The sequence below is a fragment of the Eleutherodactylus coqui genome, chromosome 2 (genome assembly GCF_035609145.1).
Source record: "Eleutherodactylus coqui strain aEleCoq1 chromosome 2, aEleCoq1.hap1, whole genome shotgun sequence".
NCBI classification, from domain to species: domain Eukaryota; kingdom Metazoa; phylum Chordata; class Amphibia; order Anura; family Eleutherodactylidae; genus Eleutherodactylus; species Eleutherodactylus coqui.
In genome coordinates, this window is record NC_089838.1 from 295,627,799 (window position 1) to 295,647,778 (window position 19,980).

At 44.2% G+C, this 19,980-nt stretch overlaps 1 protein-coding gene across 1 annotated transcript; it reads left to right on the plus strand.

Annotated features, from left to right (window-relative positions):
* Nucleotides 1–2,436: 2,436 nt before the first annotated feature.
* LOC136612735 (keratin, type I cytoskeletal 9-like) lies at nucleotides 2,437–5,823 on the plus strand. Its single transcript, XM_066593354.1, has 4 exons — nucleotides 2,437–2,536; nucleotides 2,807–2,859; nucleotides 4,102–4,491; nucleotides 5,612–5,823. Exons 2-4 carry the CDS (start codon nucleotides 2,811–2,813, stop codon nucleotides 5,737–5,739), a joined length of 567 nt encoding a protein of 188 aa, XP_066449451.1. The 5' UTR covers nucleotides 2,437–2,536; nucleotides 2,807–2,810; the 3' UTR covers nucleotides 5,740–5,823.
* Nucleotides 5,824–19,980: the final 14,157 nt, after the last annotated feature.

The following is a 19,980-nucleotide window of genomic DNA, read 5'->3' on the forward strand; positions in this document are numbered from 1 at the left end:
TTGCACTGGGGTGTAACAGGAACTCTGGCTCTGGGACACTACCCTAGGAAAACCCTCTGGTGCACTGTGGACTTGGTTGTGGTCTACTGCTTAGTACCGGGATTGCAGCTGCCATCTTGGTCCTACACTGCGACATCTGGTGCATGTGGACTGAGTGCTGTGGCTATTACTGCAGCCCCCTGAAGCTTTTAGTGTGCACTTCTCTGCTGCTTCTCCCGTTGAACCTATCCTGCAGTACAGCGCTGCTTGCCGGGGCTCAGACTGTGAGGCAGCTTGTACATCCTGGCTGGTCCTTGCTACCATCCTGAGGACAGTCTGTTCCAGCCACCTGTCCATATCCTGTTACACAGATCAGAGAGGATTTTGTGTCATACTTCTGTGAGTAAGGGCTCTGACCTAAGGAATTATTTGGGAACCTTTCAGCAGGGTCTGGTAACTTCCATAATTTTTCCTTTTCGGCTACCTGATGGTTCAGAGTCAAGTGTCTGTCTAGGGGGGACTTGTGCCCCAGTTTTTTTCTGGACTACAACCTTCCTCTGGTCTGTCTGTTCTCCCCTTTCCTCCTTTTTAATATACCCTTTAAAAACAGTATTTAAATTACAAATGGCCCTTTGAGACAACCTTAATGCTGATGTGGCCCTTGGTACAAATGAATTTGACACCATTGGTTTAGATAATTGAGGCGCACAGTATCTTAGGAAGTTGTCAAAATTTTTATTTATACAGTAGTTAATCAGGGAGGAAAAAAAAGACCCCTTAGAGGTTGTAAATGATCTAAACTCTATGCTTTTCTTAATACATCCCAGAATTGTGTTTGCCTTTTTTGCTGCTGCATCACATTGTTGACTCATGTTCAGTCTATGATCTATTAGTATACGCAAGTCTTTTTCACATGTGCTGCTTAGCTCGATTCCTCCCATTCTGTATGTGCTTTTTTCATTATTCTTACCCAGATGTAGGACTTTGCATTTCTCCTTGTTAAATACCATTCTGTTAGTCGCTGCCCACTGTTCAAGCTTTTCTAGATCTTCTTGAACCCTCTCTCTCTTCTCTAGCATTAGCTATCCCTACTAGCTCTGTATCATTAGCAAATTTGATCAGTTTCCCCTCAATTCCCTCCTCCAGATCATTTTTAAAAATGTTGAAAAACACTGTGCCTAGGACAGAGCCTTGTGGTACCCCACTTGATACATTGCTGAAGCGACCTGCAAATGTTACATCAGAGCAGAGACCTGTTAACAAGAGGTGCGTATTAGCTGGTTTCTTACTTTATATCATGGTAAAGCTGGATTCACCATAAAAATATGTTGGGCAACCCCTTCAAGGGTTTGTCTGGTGTTAAGCACCGCTCTAATTCTGGGGTGGGGTGGGGCAGTTATATTACTTGGTACCCTCCTTTACTGCCATACAACTGCAGGTTCCTGAGACCATGCTCTGGTTCTACAACATGGCTGTGCCAGTCCTGATGCTAATCAATGCACACTAGGTATCAGTAAACAGCCACTGCAAGCAGGGCTGGGCAATCAGAACATTGTGTAATGTCTTAGGGCCCTTTTACGTAGGAAGATAACCACTGGATTGTGGGAATCTGATTGATAATCGTTCGGTGTAAATGCTTGCTGAAACTAGACAGTGAATGCTAATTCATTTGCTTAGCATTTCTCATTCAATTTCTGTAGACATAAAAACTCAACACCAATTGGCCCACATAAACAGGTAGTCATTCATCTATGAAGAACTGCCTGTTTACTGTGAATGCAGGCGGTTGGACTGAGTGATCTCCGGACCTCTCCACCGCAATTTGCACTGGGATGACTGCACCCAACAATCGTCCAATGTAAAATGATGTACCACCAACGCTCAATGTGCATCAGGTAGTCTAAAAAAGGGGCATGGTCATCTTAGTTCACCAGAGCCTGTCCATAAGCAAGTTGGTGACCGTACAGGAATAAAGGAGGGCACCAGGTAATATAATCTCCCTTCTGGTTGCCAGAGGCTTGTTATAAGGTCTTTGTATGACAAGTGTGTCTATCTATGGCATGTGGATGGCAAGAATGGAGTTTGCTAGAAAGAGCATCTCCTACACTGGTGGATTGGCTATACAATGAATGAATATCATGTAATACTATATTTTCCATGTAGCACCTGCACAGAATGGGTTTAGAAAAGCAAGACTAGGCTTTATTATAAGAAGAGGTTGTCCAGTTTTGAATTTAATATCAATCAAGTTGCAGACCTATTAAAGAGCAAATTATATAACACAATGCCAGTCATGTACTAAATGTAAAATGTATGAATGCACATATTAATCAATCAGAGAAGAAGTAATTTTGTTTTGTTCTCAGAATCGTCATGACATGTGGAATATCTAAATGCGTTATTATTATGGGGTGGGGTCCAGCAGGCACACACCTATTGAAATTATAGGGTGGCGTGAAGCATGAGAAAATCTTGCATGTGTGTTTGAAAGTGTGACAGGGTATAAAAAGAGACTGGTAGCAGTAAGTTTTAGCATACTTGGACTTTCCAAGGCAAGGTAAGCAACTGGGCTGAAGGAGAAGAAGGAGGTCATTATAAGGGTGATACTGGGAAAGGTAGAAGCTATGATTCAGTATAGAGGCGTAATGAAGAATTTAAGGTTTTGTAAAGAAAATAGCATTCTTTATATCACTAGGGATACAGGATAATGTAGGACATGACATCTAGCATAGAGGGTTCATGTACAACATCAGGTTTAGTGACTAAATGGCAATGTGGTACAACTTCAAAGTAAAATTTCAGTCCCCTGTACCCTTTTGTTTTACAGAAAAATGGCATTTTTGACGCTCTTGGTCTGCAGCCTGCTGGTTGCTTCATCATGTAAGTATCTGCATTGCTACAAACACAAGCTCACTGTAGACTAATAATATTCGCTGTTTTATGTAATCCATGCTAACCAGATGGTCTTTGAGGATATTAGATTATGCGGCCCAGAAAAGGCGACATACAATGCTCAAAAAAATTAGGAGAACATCTAGAATGCCTTTACATCAGACGACTGTCGGGCAGCACCCAACAGCCGACCCAAAGATTATCGATTCTGTGTTTTCACAGAAGAAAGATAGTCATCATATAATGTACTGAAAAACTTTTTTTTAAATTTCCAAGTGTGGCGAAATGGACATAAAAAGGCGGGGGGAACACCAGCATTGGCAGGTCCACCATTAGTGCCCCGTTCTCTACACAGAACATAGAAGGTTCTCAATGAACACATCTTTTATTCTTCGAGAGTCAATGTCTGATTTAAAGGAGGTTTCCAGGGAAACATTTTTGATATCCTCAGGATAGGTCATCAATATTTGATTGGCTGGGGTCCACCGCACAGGACTCTGGCTGAGCAGTTGATCGGGCACTGCATTAAACAGTGGTATGTAGTGGAAGCTGCTGCTCCGACCTTGGTGTAATGGCCAACACTTGTAATTGTTGGTGCAGATCTCATTAAAAACAATGGGAGCTGCTCCTGCAGTTACAAGTGCCTGCCACTATATCGGGGTCGGAGCAGCAGCTTCTGCTCCAACCTCTGTGGATTGCGGCGCTGATAGCAGGCACCTTATCATCCATAGTCTTGAGTCATGGACCCCAGCCCATCAACTGTAGTCTGGAGGATAGGTTTTCAACAGTATTTCCCTGGAAAACCTCTTTAAGTGTTCCAGTAATTTTTTTGAGCAGTGTAGTATCCATGTGGCTACATTTTGAAGATCCGGACACATTCATGCATCACATCAACAGGACACTTATCTTAGTGGACTTTGTCTAATACCTCATTTCTCCTGTGGCAGCGCTGCAGGGAAATTGAACACTGAGCAATACTAATAGAACATTGGGGGATAGCAGTAATTTCCAGGCTTCAGACATGCACCATATGCCTGAAAATAGATGTGGAAAATTCTTAAGTTTGTTAGCCCCCTTCCCCAACTCTTGTAGGAGAGATAGGTAGTCTTCCTATTGTTGAATGTATAAACATCTCACATAGGCCGGCACCACTCATAGGCCTAAACTGTGCAGCATTTGTGGAAATAACTGAATGATCTGTAACTTTGTTTCATTTGTTTGTTTGATCAGTTTCACAGCCTGGCTACGGTGGTGTAAATACCGGAGGAGGAACCTCAGGAGGAGGCTATGGTGGAAATCCTGGAGGAAACTCAGGAGGAAACTATGGTGGAAATCCTGGAGGAAACTCAGGAGGAAACTCAGGAGGAAACTATGGTGGAAATCCTGGAGGAAACCCAGGAGGAAACTATGGTGGAAATCCTGGAGGAAACCCAGGAGGAAACTATGGTGGAAATCCTGGAGGAAACCCAGGAGGAAACTATGGTGGAAATCCTGGAGGAAACCCAGGAGGAAACTATGGTGGTGGAAATTCTGGAGGAGGTTCTAATAATGAAAAATGTTCATGCTCCTTGAGCTGTGTAGATGTTGTTGTAAAAGGCAAATCCGCCAGCTGTCAATCTGGTAAGATAACTTTAACCTTTCTTTTGTACACGTTTTCTAAGTAGTTTGTTACTTCATTATGTGTCTTGGGAATAACATTCAATTCACAGTGGCCAATGTGGGGAGGGTTTACAAGTTCCCAAAATCTCCAGCTGAGCCATTCATGAGAAACCATAGAATAAAATGATAGAATTCTTCCTTCTTCGTTGGCACTGGATAAAGCTCAATTTTGTGGATTTGGAATTCTGATGTAATACATGTATTAAGTTGACATCTTCACTTTGGGCACCATCAAGCTTGAAGGCCCTCCTTTAAAAACAATGTTTACCCCTGATTTAGCAAATGCATAGGCTTACTGATCGATTCTGTATACTTTTAGTAGTGGCTGAGTCTGGTATTACAGCTTAGTCACATTCACTTGAATGGAAGTGAGCTGCAATATTAGGAGGCTCTGACACAGATGTGAACGTTGCCTCATGCTGTATAGAGCAGAATGTTGTATAGCAATAAAGTATTACACCAAATGCATGCAAACCCTTACAAAAAGCACTAAGCAATGTCCCTAATTTCTAGTCACACACTAAATAACTGCTGCATGTATAGATGTAGCAATCAACACTATAATTATGTATACAATATACTGCAGTGATTACACAATGACTATGAGTTGTGTAATGATAGTTTGCTACAATGTATCAGCATGTAGGTAAGTGTAGCAGGTTGCTGTGTCAGCAGGACTACACCTGGATGGATATTCAGCATCTGGATGTAAGCCAATATGTTTCCATTGATTAATGGTAAGCAGATGTCCTGAAGATGTTGAACATCTAAAAGGCAACATATATCTGTAGAACTTTTCATTATACTGTGATTAAGAAGTCCAGGTCCAAGAGTCGGCTTATGATATTAAGATGTTTAGAGCAAACAACCGTCTTTTCTATTGAAGACCCCTTTAAACTTTATCCAAATGCCTAATGCCATGATAAATCTTCTCCCCTATGTCCGGGTCATGTGCTCTGATCTCCAGCCCCCCTTTCTCCATAGTCTCAGTGTCCTCACTACTTACTGTAGACCTTGTAGTGTTATCTGCAGGTTGGCGTTATATTTCCATCAGGATGATATTTCCCTATTTTTCTTTCAGGATATACCGCTATGTCTTGTTCTTGTGGAAACAGTTGTGGACCTCCGACCTACAGGGGCCTAGACACATGCAACTGTCAGTGCACCAACCTGGACTGGACAAGCGCCCGCTGCTGCAAAACCACCTAGTTACAAGGCATCTTTATTTCACTGCTCATTCATACGTTATTTCACTTTTGCTAACAATAAAAATACATTTTAAAATGTCATAAATGGTTTAATTTCTTCATCCATTGACACTTAATGACATAGTTCAGCTTTACCTTTAGCAGCCATCATTTCTTAGTACTATCCGTGTCTTCCAGTGCTCATGCAAATAAGGGAGATGGAACAATACCTCTGAAGCGCCACCTATTGGATGGCAGAATTCCTGGAAATCAATGTCCAACCCTTTATACAGGTTTAAAAATAATGACTGGGAATTGAAAACCAAGCCAGAATCCATACACAGACAGCTGTTTCTAGGTGTTTGCCTTTCATCAGCGTGCAGTAGGCTTCTGGCTTGGCTAGTGAGAGGTCAATGACATGGGTTGGGAGGGGTTTCATCTCTCCTTAAGGAGAATACCTGGAAGGGGAGTGAGGAGACTTATAAGATCATTCATGCTCCTCTCAGTAATTTATGCAAATAAGGAAGATGGAACAATACCTCTGCAGCGCCACCTATTGGATGCTGCAAATCAATGTCTGATCCTTTATATAGGTCTAGGAAACAATGATTGGGAATTGAGAACCAAGCCAGAATCCATAGACAGCAGTAGGATTCTGACTTGGCTAGTGAGTGGTCTATGACGTGGGTCAGGAGGGGTGTCATCACTTCTTAAGGAGAGTAGCTGGAAGATGAGTAAGGAGATGTATAAGACCAGGGGCATAGCTATAGTATAGGGAATGCAGGGGTAGCAGTCGCTACCGGGCCCTGGAGCCTTATGGGGCCCAGAGGCCACTCCATCTCATAGAAAGGCTCCATTGTATTATCAAGATCGACAACAGCACACACAGAACCTCATACCAGAGGGAGGAATCTTCAATTGGGTTTTCAATGCACGCTCCTAATCCGGTCCTGGATCCTGAACCAGTTAAATATAGAAAGCCCACATGCATATGGAGCAGCATCCAGGGGTATCTTTCAAAAATGATCTTTATTGTGCGCAGAGAATAATGACAACGTTTCGACCACGTAAACCTGTGGACTTTTTCAAGGACTTGACAAAGACCACAGGTTTACGTGGTCAAAACGTTGTCATTATTCTCTGGGCACAATAAAGATCATTTTTGAAAGATGGCCCTGGAAGCTGCTCCATATGCATGTGGGCTTTTCATAGGAAGGCACCAGTATTATAAACTGCACATGATAGGTTGGGGGCCCTGTTACAGATTTTGCATTGGGGCCCAAGAGATTCTAGTTATGCCTCTGTATAAGACCATTCAACACAGTAAAGCACAAATGACAATAGAGACTTACTATTAGATTAGAGGGGCAGAGAGTGATGGTAACCGGATAATGCGGAGTATGGTGAAATGGGCAGGAAAGATTAGAGCACATATTACTGAAGCAGAAGAGCACCCAGATAAATCTTATCCCTAATGCTAGCTCTCTCCACATCTTTCCACAATCTTTTCCTGCTACTATCTCTCAACACCAGACACCACTATCCAGACGGAACCTTCAGTTGTCCCTACTGGCATTCCTGTCTGCAGGGGATGGCTGGCAAATTTTAGTCTGGGGGCAAGCACATACCCATGATTAGAGGCCCACACTAAAGGTGTAAGTGCGGATGGCCACATGCAGCCAAACCATGCCCTCTTGTTGCAGCCAATGGCCACAGAACTATTGCCAAAATTGTGCAGCCATCCTTAACATGGGCAGAGTTTGGCAGTGTAGAGCCAACTGCACCAAGTATTTCTACATTTAACCTGTTTATCTAACTAATAAAAATATGACATAAGAATTAACCTTAGGATCTACATACAGAAAAAGGACCAAGCTCAGAACATAAATACAAACCCAGAACCAAGCTGATCATAGAAATACAGCCACAAAATCAAGCTCATATCATAGATACAGAATCAGAACAATCTCATACAGTACCAGAACCAAGCGCAGTACATAGATGCAGCCCCAGAACCAAGCTCATACTACACGTGCAGTCCCAGAACTAAGCCCATATCATAAATACAGCCCCAGATCCAACATCATACTATACAGTACCAGAATCAAGCTAATAATATAAATTCAGAACTAGTACCAAGCTGATAGCATAAATACAGCACTAGAACGAAAGACTACATTCCTTCTCTATATAGCCAGTTTCAGACAAGCGCATTACAGACACATTGAGTCCTACAGACGAGTGTCCAGGTCCAACAGAAGCATCATAGACGCACATCCTAATAATAGTGGTTACATAAAGCCCAATATTACCCCCATACAGTGACCATGTAGTGCTAGATACCAGTTCTGCCCCGCTGCTCTGCAGACTACGTAAGTGATTACAGTACAGTTATATGTAGTGACTCACAGGTGACATTCTCTCTGGAGTTGTTTTCTGCAAGGTTTGTAACATAGACAGCTCCTTACTGCTCCATTCATCTTTTATAGGACTGCCAGAGATATCTAAGCCCTTGTATTTCTGTCAGCCCCATTGAAATGAGTGGAGCAGCACAGCACATGCTTGACCACAACTCCATTCAATCTTCACATCACTGCGGTGGTAGTGAGTACAGCGAGCCTGCAATCAGGAGGAGAGGGGGACACGAAATGCCCTTTCTCTGGATCAATGGGAGACTCAGTGGTGAGACACCCACCGATCAGACTTTTATCACCTATCGTTTGAATCAGTGATAAAATAAATTTTACTTTTAATAGTAATAGTGTCCTAAACCTATTCCTTAATAGTAATAATTCCCTTAATAATAATAGTGCCCCCTACTGCCTGACCAATTTTCAAACATCTTGGTAAACCCATTTAACACTTTTTTCGACTACTTTATTTAGTCATTATTTGCTTGTTGTAGTATTGCGTTGTATACAACATTTAGCAAACCTTTGGAACATTATGCCAAAAGCATGTCTGGACAAGCAAACTGCATTGGTATGCATCTGTACACATCGCCCCATTGCCTTCTCTGTATGGGTAGGATATGCTCTCACTTCATGATCAGTGGGGTCCAAGTTTCAAAAAACTTCCTCAAAATATTTCTCTATAGTTCTCTACACAGAGGTACTAAAGATGAGCGAGCACCCAAATGCTCGGGTCCTCGTTATTCGAGTCAAGCTTTTCGTAAAATTCAAGAGGTCTACTCGAGTAATGAACCCCATTGACTACAATGGGAGACTCAAGCATTTTAGTATGTGGGACGCCGGATGCCGAGCTTTTTTTTTTGGTTCATGTGTGTTCTCTCTCTCTCTCCGCCTGCCTGCCAGCCAGCCAAAAAATTTGCCGTTGACACGCACGCTGTGCCGCGGCGGGGTGGGGCCAAAACAGGCACGTCACAGCAGGGAGGAAAAACTGTGGCGGGATCGAACATGGCGTGATGCTCGTTCGAGTAGCGAGCACCATCGAGTATGCTAATACTCGAACGAGCATCAAGCTCGGAAGAGTACGTTCGCTCAACTCTAAGAGCTACTCCTGTTCATTGTGCCTGTTGGGCCACAACACAGCCCAAGAAGTCAGAACTCTACCAATTATGGCATATCATGATTTAGGAATACCCCTTTAAATGCAGTAACATATGAGGAAGTCCAACAAGAAGATATGAAAATCTCATGAAGAAATATTACCTATTTTTTGCTTGCATTTGACTTAATTCCCATGAAAACCAAGAGCACTTGAGAAAGTAAAATATAAAGTCTGAGGGTGCGTTCACAAGAGCGTATATCGGCTCGGTTTTCACGCCGAGCCGATATACGTCCTCCTCGTCTGCAGGGGGGGGGGAGCCTGGAAGAGCCAGAAGCAGGAACTGAGGCTCCCGCCCCCTCTCTGCCTCCTCTCCGCCCCTCTGCACTATTTTCAATGAGAGGAGGCGGGATGGGGGTGGGGCTAAGGCACGCGAATTAGCCCCGCCCCCGCCCCGCCTCTCTTCATTGCAAATAGTGCAGAGGGGTGGAGAGGAGGCAGAGACGGGGCGGGAGCTCAGTCCCTGCTCCTGGCTCTTCCAGCCTCCCCCCCCTGCACATGAGGACAACGTATATCGGCTCGGTGTGAAAACCGAGCCGATATACGTTCGTGTGAACGCACCCTAAAGCACAGCGTAAGCCCAAATCATGGAAATTGAGTTACGTTAGTTACAATTAGCACCAGTGTATCATCCTATAAAGACCAAAATAAAGATAACTCCACTGAAAAGAACTCATCTATCTCATGAAAATTTCCTCTATCAGCGGATTATAAGGGAGAGACAGCACTGCAATCAGCAACGGTCATCTCATCTCTTGCAGTACCCATGCTACCCTTACATGTCCGTGACTGTTTTGGTAAAAGTTAATGCCATAGAGTCTAACAAGAGAACATCTTGGGTGAGTAATATATAATATACAAGGTAGCTCTGAATAGTTCTCAGCATGACCCCCTTCGCGAAATTTTGTCATTGCTGCTATAAAGTTTGTTCTTTTATAGGTTCACCTGCCAGTTTTCATGCAATTTTTCAGGGGTGCACAAGTACTTTTCATGTCAGGATGAAGAGAAGTAGAAGGAGAGAACAACAGGAACGGACAAGTACTAGGGGTGCACTGTGTAGTCATGTCTGGGTCCCTATACATTAGGACAAGTACTAAGGGTGCACTGTGTAGTCATGTCTGGGTCCCTATATATTAGGACAAGTACTAAGGGTGTACTGTGTAGCCATGTCTGGGTCCCCTATCTATTAGGACATGTACTAAGGGTGCACTGTGTAGCCATGTCTGGGTCCCCTATATATTAGGACAAGCACTAAGGCTGCACTATGCAGCCATGTCTGGGTCCCCTATATATTAGGACAAGCACTAAGGCTGCACTATGCAGCCATGTCTGGGTCCCCTATATATTAGGACAAGCACTAAGGCTGCACTGTGTAGCCATGTCTGGGTCCCCTATATATTAGGACTAGTACTAAAGATGTACTGTGTAGCCATGTCTGGGTCCCCTATATATTAGGACAAGTACTAAGGGTGCACTGTGTAGCCATGTCTGGGTCCCCTATATATTAGGACAAGTACTAAGGGTGCACTATGCAGCCATGTCTGGTCTCCTATATATTAGGACAAGTACTAAGGGTGCACTGTGTAGCCATGTCTGGGTCCTCTATATATTGGGACAAGTAGTAAGGGTGCACTGTGTAGTCATGTCTGGGTCCCTTATATATTAGGACAAGTACCAAGGGTGCACTATGTAGCCATGTCTGGGTTTCCTATATATTAGGACAAGTACTAAGGGTGCACTGTGTAGCCATGTCTGGCCCCCTATATATTAGGACAAGTACTAAGGGTGCACTGTGTAGCCATGTCTGGCCCCCTATATATTAGGACAAGTACTAAGGGTGCACTGTGTAGCCATGTCTGCCCCCCTATATATTAGGACAAGAACTAAGGGTGCACTATGCAGCCATGTCTGGGTCCCCTATATATTGGGATAAGTAATAAGGGTGCACTGTGTAGCCATGTCTGGTCCCCTATATATTGGGATAAGTACTAAGGGTGCACTGTGTAGCCATGTCTGGTCCCCTATATATTGGGATAAGTACTAACGGTGCACTGTGTAGCCATGTCTGGGTCCCCTAGATATTAGGACAAGTAGAAATGTAGTGGGATTCAAATACACTGAGGCCTATTCTCAGTATACCTACAGAGCATCAGCATTTTGGCATAGTACTTTTTATTACCATAAAGTCCCTAAATTAATTTGTACAACTGTTTGAAGGAGTGTGCCTTGTTGTTTGTTGTGGAATACTTTGCCTGCCCGTCTATATGTACATAAGGTTTGTGGAACACAATACAACAGTAGCTTAAAACCTAAATAGACTGGAAGCAATATCAGCAATATTTGGAGGATAACTTGCATTATACCCACAACCCATCCTCCTTTCGACTTGAACCAATTAGCCATATTAAGCATAGAAAAAGTGTCACTTGTCTCTCATTTCTTTAGCAAATTGTAAACTGGGTCATACCTGCATATCCTCTGGATCTATATAGTGAGAGCAGGTGGACCCTATTATTTGACACATTCCACTCTGGACAGCTATAAAAGGCCGTTCACACGTAACAATTATCACTCAAAATTCATTCAAATGACCAAAAATGAGCGATAATCATTACATGTAAACGCAGGCATCATGCACTTTTCGTTGGAACGATGATTTTAAGGTGAACTTAAAATCCATCGTTCAACTACTAAGAGGTAAAGCAAAAACATTTATCTCTTAGTAGACTGCACACTGTTATCTCCGCGGGAGCCGACATAACATTGTAAGCTGCCAGCAGCTTCTGGCAGGACATTCTCAGCTGGGCGTGTGATTAATCACAGGCTGGGATCTGCAAACAGTTCCTGGAGGCCCTTTTACATGCAAATGAAGATAATTAAGTGTTATGGTCATTACCGGACATTAACACTTTATGCAAAAAGATCACAAAATCTTTCAATCTTTCAGTTGTTTGATGGATTATCTTTTCATGTAAATGGGCCTTAATGTAGCACTATTGTTTATTGGTTAGTAACAACAATCAATCAATCAAGATTGAATTGCATTAATTTGATTACTGTGAAAATTTGATAATCTAGATAGTCTGCAGCTTTCACTAACTGATCCCTATTAATAGTATTGTAAACTGGGTCATACCTATATGTCCTCTGGATCTATATAGTGACAGCAGGTGGGCCCTATTAATTGATACATTCCACCCTGGGCAGCTATAAGGTACTGTAGCACTTTTGTGTATTGGCTAGTAGCATCAATCAATCAAGCTTAAATTGCATTAGCTTGATTACTTGTAAAATTTGATACTCTAGATAGTCTGTAGCTTTCACTAACTAATCCCCATTCATAGCAGGGGCGTAACTATTGAGGATGCCGGGGATGCGGTTGCACCCGGGCCCAGGAGCCTTGGGGGGCCCATAAGGCCTCTCTTCTCCATATAGGGAGCCCAGTACTATGAATAAAGCATTATAGTTGGGGGCCCCATTCCAGGTTTTGCATTGGGGCCCAGGAGCTTCAAGGTACGCCTCTGATTCATAGAATGAGTGGGCAAATAAACCATCCTCTTAGCCATGCCCATAAACATTACTTAAAGGCTTACTATTTGGCTTGGCCAATTATCCGCAGCTTTTTTGAAGAGTGTGTGTTCAGGACTTGCCGTCTTATGACAGACCATTGTGTGGTAGCACAAAAGTGACATAGCTACTACAGTGTGATCCAGGACAACAAACAACTTGTCATCCAAAGGAGATCATACACTGCTGTACATAGATTAGTCAGCCTCTGGAGTGACTAGAGAAGCTGTGCGTAGCATGATCAGCTTCCGGAGTGATCACAGCAGAGTGGTTGTCCGTGGCCCCCTACTGTCACCTGGTGGGTAGGGTCCAAGGTCTCTTGTCTGGCTCTTGGGTTACATATGTATAATGGCCTGGAAAAAAGGCACTACATAGCACTGTTTAGTTATAAGGACTGGTAATATAATAACCGGCCCTAGGGTTTAATCTGAGTCAGTTTACACGAGGGATGCAGGTAACCTAGCAACCAGTTAGGACATTTATTAGTCAGCTGCACAAGATAGAAAAATGCATAGAGACTCAGATGAGGCAGGTAGCCTAGCAACCAGATAGGCTGTGATTGGCTGCAGACAAACTGGTCAGGTGACAGAGATTATATATAGCCGGACAACGGTGGTAGGGGTCAGATGGAGAGTGAGCCAGTGAGAGAGAGTGAGTGGGTGAGACGCACCAGGCAAAGCAAGTGCCAGAGAGAGAGCGCCAGAGAAAGAAGCGCCCGACAGGAGAAAAGAAAGTGCCAGGCAGGAGAGAGAAGTGAAAAGAGACAGAGAGATCGGCCATGACAGAGAGAGAAAGAGAGAAACAAGAGAGAAATCGGAGAAAACGTGAGTAACTAAGGAGGAGTGACAGCTGTGACAGTGAATAGAGGGAAAATAAAAGAGATGTAAATATCAAGAGAGGGAGATAAAGAAATAAAGAGATATAAATACAAAGAAGGATAGAGAGAAGAAATCCAGAGTAAGCTCCCAGTATATGGATGAGTTAGACACAGGTGCTACATTGTTGCAATGTAAGTATCATTTATTATGCACTGAATGTTATGAAGAAAACGACCTCATCTCACTGACGCATTTCATAATACCGGTTTTACAACAAATTAAGAAAAATATTTGTCTCCGTGTATTATTCCACACCTCATCACTCACAACTACAAATTGCGCCCAAGGGCACTGGAGTTCCAACAAGACATATCACAATTAATTGCCAGCCACAAAGAATAATAATAAAATTAGCGTTCACCATAACGCTTTGTGGCGTCACAATAGTGCTTTGGGCTGGCACAACAGCCATTAGTGGTGACATGGCATATGGTCAGTTTGCAGAGGTAAGCAGGGTATAATTCACACTGTCATCAGTGAAAGAACTCCTGATTAGAGATGAGCGTGTGTACTCGTTAAGGCACATTACTCGAGCAAGTATTGCCATTTTCGAGTACATGCCCGCTCGTGCCAAAAGATTCAGGGGCCGGCGGGGGGCGGCAGGGAAGAGTGGGGAGGAACGTGGGAGATATCTCTCTCTCTCCCTCTCCCCCCCGTTCCCCCATGCTCACTCCCGCAACTCACCGCTCACCCCCGCCGGCCCCCTGAATCTTTTCTCACGAGCGGGCATGTACTCGAAAATGGCAATACTCGCTCGAGTATTTTGCCTTAACGAGTACACTCGCTCATCTCTACTCCTGATATAAAGCATTCACGTAGGAAGTAAGGTTTTTATGCTGGGACTGGAGAAAGTATAGGCCTGTTATGTGGGCCCTACTAAACAAAACTTCAGAGGGGCTCAACTCATTTTACAATGAGGCACAGTTCTGACTCAGTAGATTGCTAATAAAACGTGTACCTCTATTATTTTCTATGACTTCTGGTACACCATATATACAAATTACTTCATAGTAAAATTTCTTAGTTGTAGTTTTGGCATTGACTTTTTATTTTATTTTACAAGCAACACCTCTAGCTAATGTGAGAAGAAGTCTATGCAAACCAACACAAACTCTGAAACACTTATCTCTGGTAGCTGTATGCAGTCAATCTGCAGTCACTCAAACTGATAGTCTGACCTTGAAGCAACAGCAAGGAGGTACTTTGACCAATTGGTGTGGCTTATGACAGGTGCATACCATGCAACTCTGTACATACTGGGTTGCAGCAGTGTTGAACCCTGGGGCAAGCCACGCAGAAGACACTATACCACACATTTCCTCCTTGGAGTGATGGGTTGGCCCATGGCTCAGGTGTAACATCATGGAGTAGAGCATGTGGGAAAGGCAAAGGAGTTTATCCTTGATCTAAACCCTGTCAGTGTTCTGCTCACTCCTTTCTTTTGCTGCTTTCCCTTTTTTTTCCTTTGAGGTCTTTTCTGAAAGTTAAGCAACAGAGAGATATCCACACCCACTTCAGGGGCAACCATGTTAATGGCCATTACCTCAGCCAAGGGAAGTCAGGCTGCTGCATCTGCTCTCTGGTTCCCTAGAGCCTTAGGAGTTGTCTCTTTGGTATAAGCCTGGACTTTAATAACAGCCACCTGTGAGGGAAGAGCTAAAGCCTTGTACAACAAAGACACTGCTTTGGGGTTTTGGATTGGTTTAGCCCATATGATCCAACAAAATTTCCACTGCACCACAATGGTGCAAAATGGAATGTTATTTCAAATGTGATTTCTCCAGGAAAGAGACATCCCATACCACAGGGGCTTCCCATTGTAACTCCATGCCAGGAAAGATGGCAGATCAGCAAGCTTCAGAGGCCTGGGAGATCTTCCGGGTTTTCCTAGCACCCTTGAACTTCCTGTGGTGTCTCTCCCAGACTGGCCAGCCTCCTGCACCCTACTGATTCTACCACCAAGAACCCCCTGGCAGGCTGTGGGAGGACAATCAAGCAGCCAACACAGAGCCTCAGGCCGGAGAGTGAGAGTTGATCCCAGAAACTCGACGGGAGACTGATTCAAGACTGGAATCTCTTTCTGAGGAGAGTGTTTTTCTCTGTCTCCAGCTAGTTTAGTTTAGGCGAGACGGATCATTGCATGGCAAGTAGCCGCAGTTCTAAAAAAGTTTACAATTTAGTTCAACAGTGGGTACGGGTGCGGGGAGGGGTGGGGTTTTTCATGGGCTACCACCTTCCTAATTAGGTAAGGCAGCATACCTGGTAGCTGTTTACTGTCTGGATTAGGCAGCTTGTAGTTTGAGCTAGGGGCCGTAGGTCCTGTTTGTTTTGTTTTGTTACCTGTTTATCCCCATTCCCTGTTCTGTCTCCCCTATCCCACCTCCCTCCCTTATGCCCCTCCCTCCACCCGGTTCTGTTTTGGGGCTATGGGTAGTGAGCCTGGGTTATGGTTTCTGGGGCATTGCTCACCATGGCTTTTTGTATGTTTAATGTCAAGGGACTGAACGTTCCCCAAAAAAGACAACAAATTCTCTACTATCTCCACAAGAAGGGATCATGGTGGCCCTGCTTCAGGAAATGCATTTTAAGTCAGGAGGAGTCCCAACATGCAACCATTGTCACTATCCACTCTGGTTTCATGGGCCTGACCGGTCGAGGAGAGCGGGTGGAGTGTCTATTGCCCTGCATAGGACCCTACAGCATCGGGTGGTCTCCTCTTTGGTGAGCCCAGAAGGCAGATTTCTCTTTCTCAACTAGAGGTGGCGGGCAATATATTAACGTTTGCCAATATCTATCTTCCTAACCAGAATCAGATCTTGCATGCTTCCAGAATTTTGAGGGAACTGGTGGAGTTCGCTGGCAGCTCGAAAATCGTTCAGGGAGGAGATTTTAACCTGGTGCTGGACCCCATCCTGGACATGTCTTCGTGTAACTCCTCCATCTCCCAAACAGCAATAAGGTCCCTAAGAAAAAAACTAGATTTACTTCACCTGGTAGACATGTGGTGAATACTTCACCTTGGCGTCAGGGACTACTCCTTTCATTCTGCAGCACACATTTCCTATAGAAGAGTAATTCTTCTTATGATCTCCCAGGGCCTCCAGGACTGGTCTCCCAATTGCTCACACGGGAGTTTCCTGTGTTCAGATCACTCTCCAGTCTTCGGGGGATTGGCTCCCGGGAAATTAACTTGGGGGGGTAACTCCTTGAGACTGAATGATAACCTCCTCAGGGATCCCATCTGTGTCTCTGATATCAGGAAGAAAATCCAGGAATTTGTAGAAGTCCACCAAAATGATCCCACTCCGTCACCTATAAAATGGGAATCCCTAAAATGTGTTTTGAGAGGTGTCCTGATATCCCATGGTGCGCGCCTTAAAAAGGAAAGGTCTGCCACCTTGACCGCCCCTCTGTCGGATCCTCACAAGGAGATGGCCAACAAACGCCAGCAATCTGATATGCTTAAGGCCGAAATTTCATCCGTTAGACAGCAGATCTTGACTATCCTTGATCAGAAATCCCTAATATTCAGAGATAAATTAAGGAGAGGATCATTTAAGTACTTTGATATGTGTGGAAGTGGGCTCGCCAGAACCTTACACCACAGAGCGCCACTGAAGTATGTCTCTATAATACAGTTGCAGCGGGGACACCTGGTACACTCCACGAAGGATATCCTAGAAGAGTTTAGGGCCTTCTATAATATTAAATCTGGAGCCATGGGAAATTGACGGATACAGAAAGAGAGGACCTGGAAATGGATTTCACCCCCCAGGAACTCTCAGAGATTGTCAAAATCCTGAAAGTGGGCAGGAGCCCCGGACCAGACAGGTTCTCCACCAGGTTTTATAAATTATTTCAGAAGAAACTGTCTCCTTTGGTGTTGGAAGCATTAGTCAAGGTCAACCCTTCCCTCCTCAGGCACTACAAGCCAACATCACGGTTATCCCCAAGCCGGGCAAGGACGCCTCGGTCTGCGGGAACTTCAGACCCATCTCATTGATCAATATAGATATTAAACTGTTTGCCAAACTTATAGCCAGTAGATTCCGAAATATTATACCTCGTCTGGTCCACAGGGAACAGGTGGGCTTTTTTTCCGGGCAGGAAGGCAACGGACAACACTATAAAGACGCCGTCTCTTATTGATAGAGCCAAACACTCAGGAACCCCCTCATGCCTGTTGGCAATTGATGCCGAAAAGGATTTTGATCGGGTGAGCTGGCCCTTCCTCTCTGCCACGCTGGACAATATAGGCTTGGGTGGACGGATGAAGCAGTGGATAATGGCACTATATCATGATCCCACATCAAGAGTCCGGGTTAACGGGGCATTGTCTGAGGCCTTTCGCATTGGGAACAGAACCAGGCAGGGGTGCCCACTCTCACCATTTCTATATGTCCTGACTATGGAGCAGCTGGCCAGTGCCATCCGTAATAACGGATTCATCAGGGGAATCTAAATTGGGAACTTGGAACATAAAATGGCCTTTTCGCGGATGACCTACTTCTTTAGATGACCAATGCCCAGATCGGCATGCCGCTCCTTCTCGAGGAGTTTAAAAGTTAATGCCCAAAAATCTGAGGTCTTGAATATCACACTCCCACAGACAGAGGTATCCCACTTGGAAAACTCGTTTTCTTTCCGATGGTGCAGCACGAGCATAACGTATATAGGTATCTAGCTCTCCACAGATGTTTCCCAGGCATTTAGACTCAATTTCCTTTAATTCACGGTGGGATTGGAGAGAGACCTGGGTAAATGGGGACCCCTGTTTACTTCATCGAGCAGCAGGGTTAATGTGGTCGCTGCCTAGGTTCCTCTACCTGTGTCAAACCAGTCCGATCAGACTCCCAAGACCAGTTCTGAAAAAGCTGAGATCTTTAATAACAGCGTTTGTGTGAAGAGGGCGCAAACCGCGCATGCGCTTCTCACTCCTTACGAGGAGAAATAGAGAGGGGGCCTGGGTCTCCCCAACTTCACCCATTACTACAGGGCTAGTATCTTCAACTGCGTGCTGGACTTGCTAAAACATAAAACACTGAAGCTGTGGGTGGAGGCGAAACATGAGGGTGCAGAGGGTCACTTACAGGCAGTCTTCTGGATTCCTCCTAAACAGATTAAAGCCCTATCCATTTCATCCCCATTTTGTATCCAACTTATTGAAAATTGGGCTGGCTTCTTGGACTCAATGGGACTGGTAAGGGTGCCGGGCCCGCTCAAACCCTTAGTTTTCAATCCCCAGTTTGAGGCCACTTTCAAGAGCTCCTCTGTCTTGGGGCTCCCAAGCACCCCAAGACTGCGAGATGTGATGTCGCAATCAGGTCTGAGACAGCTCCAGGAGATTCTGAGAGACAGCGAGGCCCAGGCAGGCATGTGGTTACAATATTTTCAGCTGAGAAGCTTTGTGTACCCTCTCACGCCATGGGTGAATGAACTAGGGCCCCCTACGGAATTTGAGCGACTATGCCTTTCTTCCTCACTCCCCAGGCATATAATTTCCAGACTATATCGTTTGCTGCTGTCTCGCGGGACAGATGGCAAAGACCCCGATTAGATGGGGGCATGGGAGAGGGAGCTTGTAGGACCTTTCCCCCTTGGCTTTTCAGGGAAGGGCCTCATAAGCCACGGCTCCATTGAAAACATGTGGGGAAGTTTTTATCAAGCACCCGAGCACCCCGTGGTACTCGTCTCGAGTAGGCTCAAGCTCGGACGAGAATGCTCGCTCATCTCTAACATCGGTACATGCAGCCTGAGGAGAATCTACTGCTCCTCTATGTGTATATATATATTTTATTTCTTGGTTGCTCTAAAGTTACCTTGACTATAAAATTTTCTGTGCAAACAACACGTAAACACCTGTATCAAATTAACTTAGGCGAGGCCGGCTATATCAGCTAGTACATACATAATTTCCCAAGACTGAACCAACAACAAAAAGAAACATACTCTTTTATACAATCCATAGAAAGACATTCCTTTGTTATCTAAAAACAAACTGATTGATTACATTTCACTACAGTATTACACAGGCACAATAATTCTTCAATGATACAATTGCTGTCTCATGTAACATTTTGGGGTACGGCTTTTTTTAGCACTGTTATTGCATTTTTTTGGGAGGCAAAAAGAACAAAATAAGCATTTTGCCTCAGTTTTTTAGGGTTTTTTCTTACAGTTTTTGCCATACAGGATAAATAGTGTGTTCCATTTTTTGTATAGGTCACTCATTACAGATGAAAATTATAACA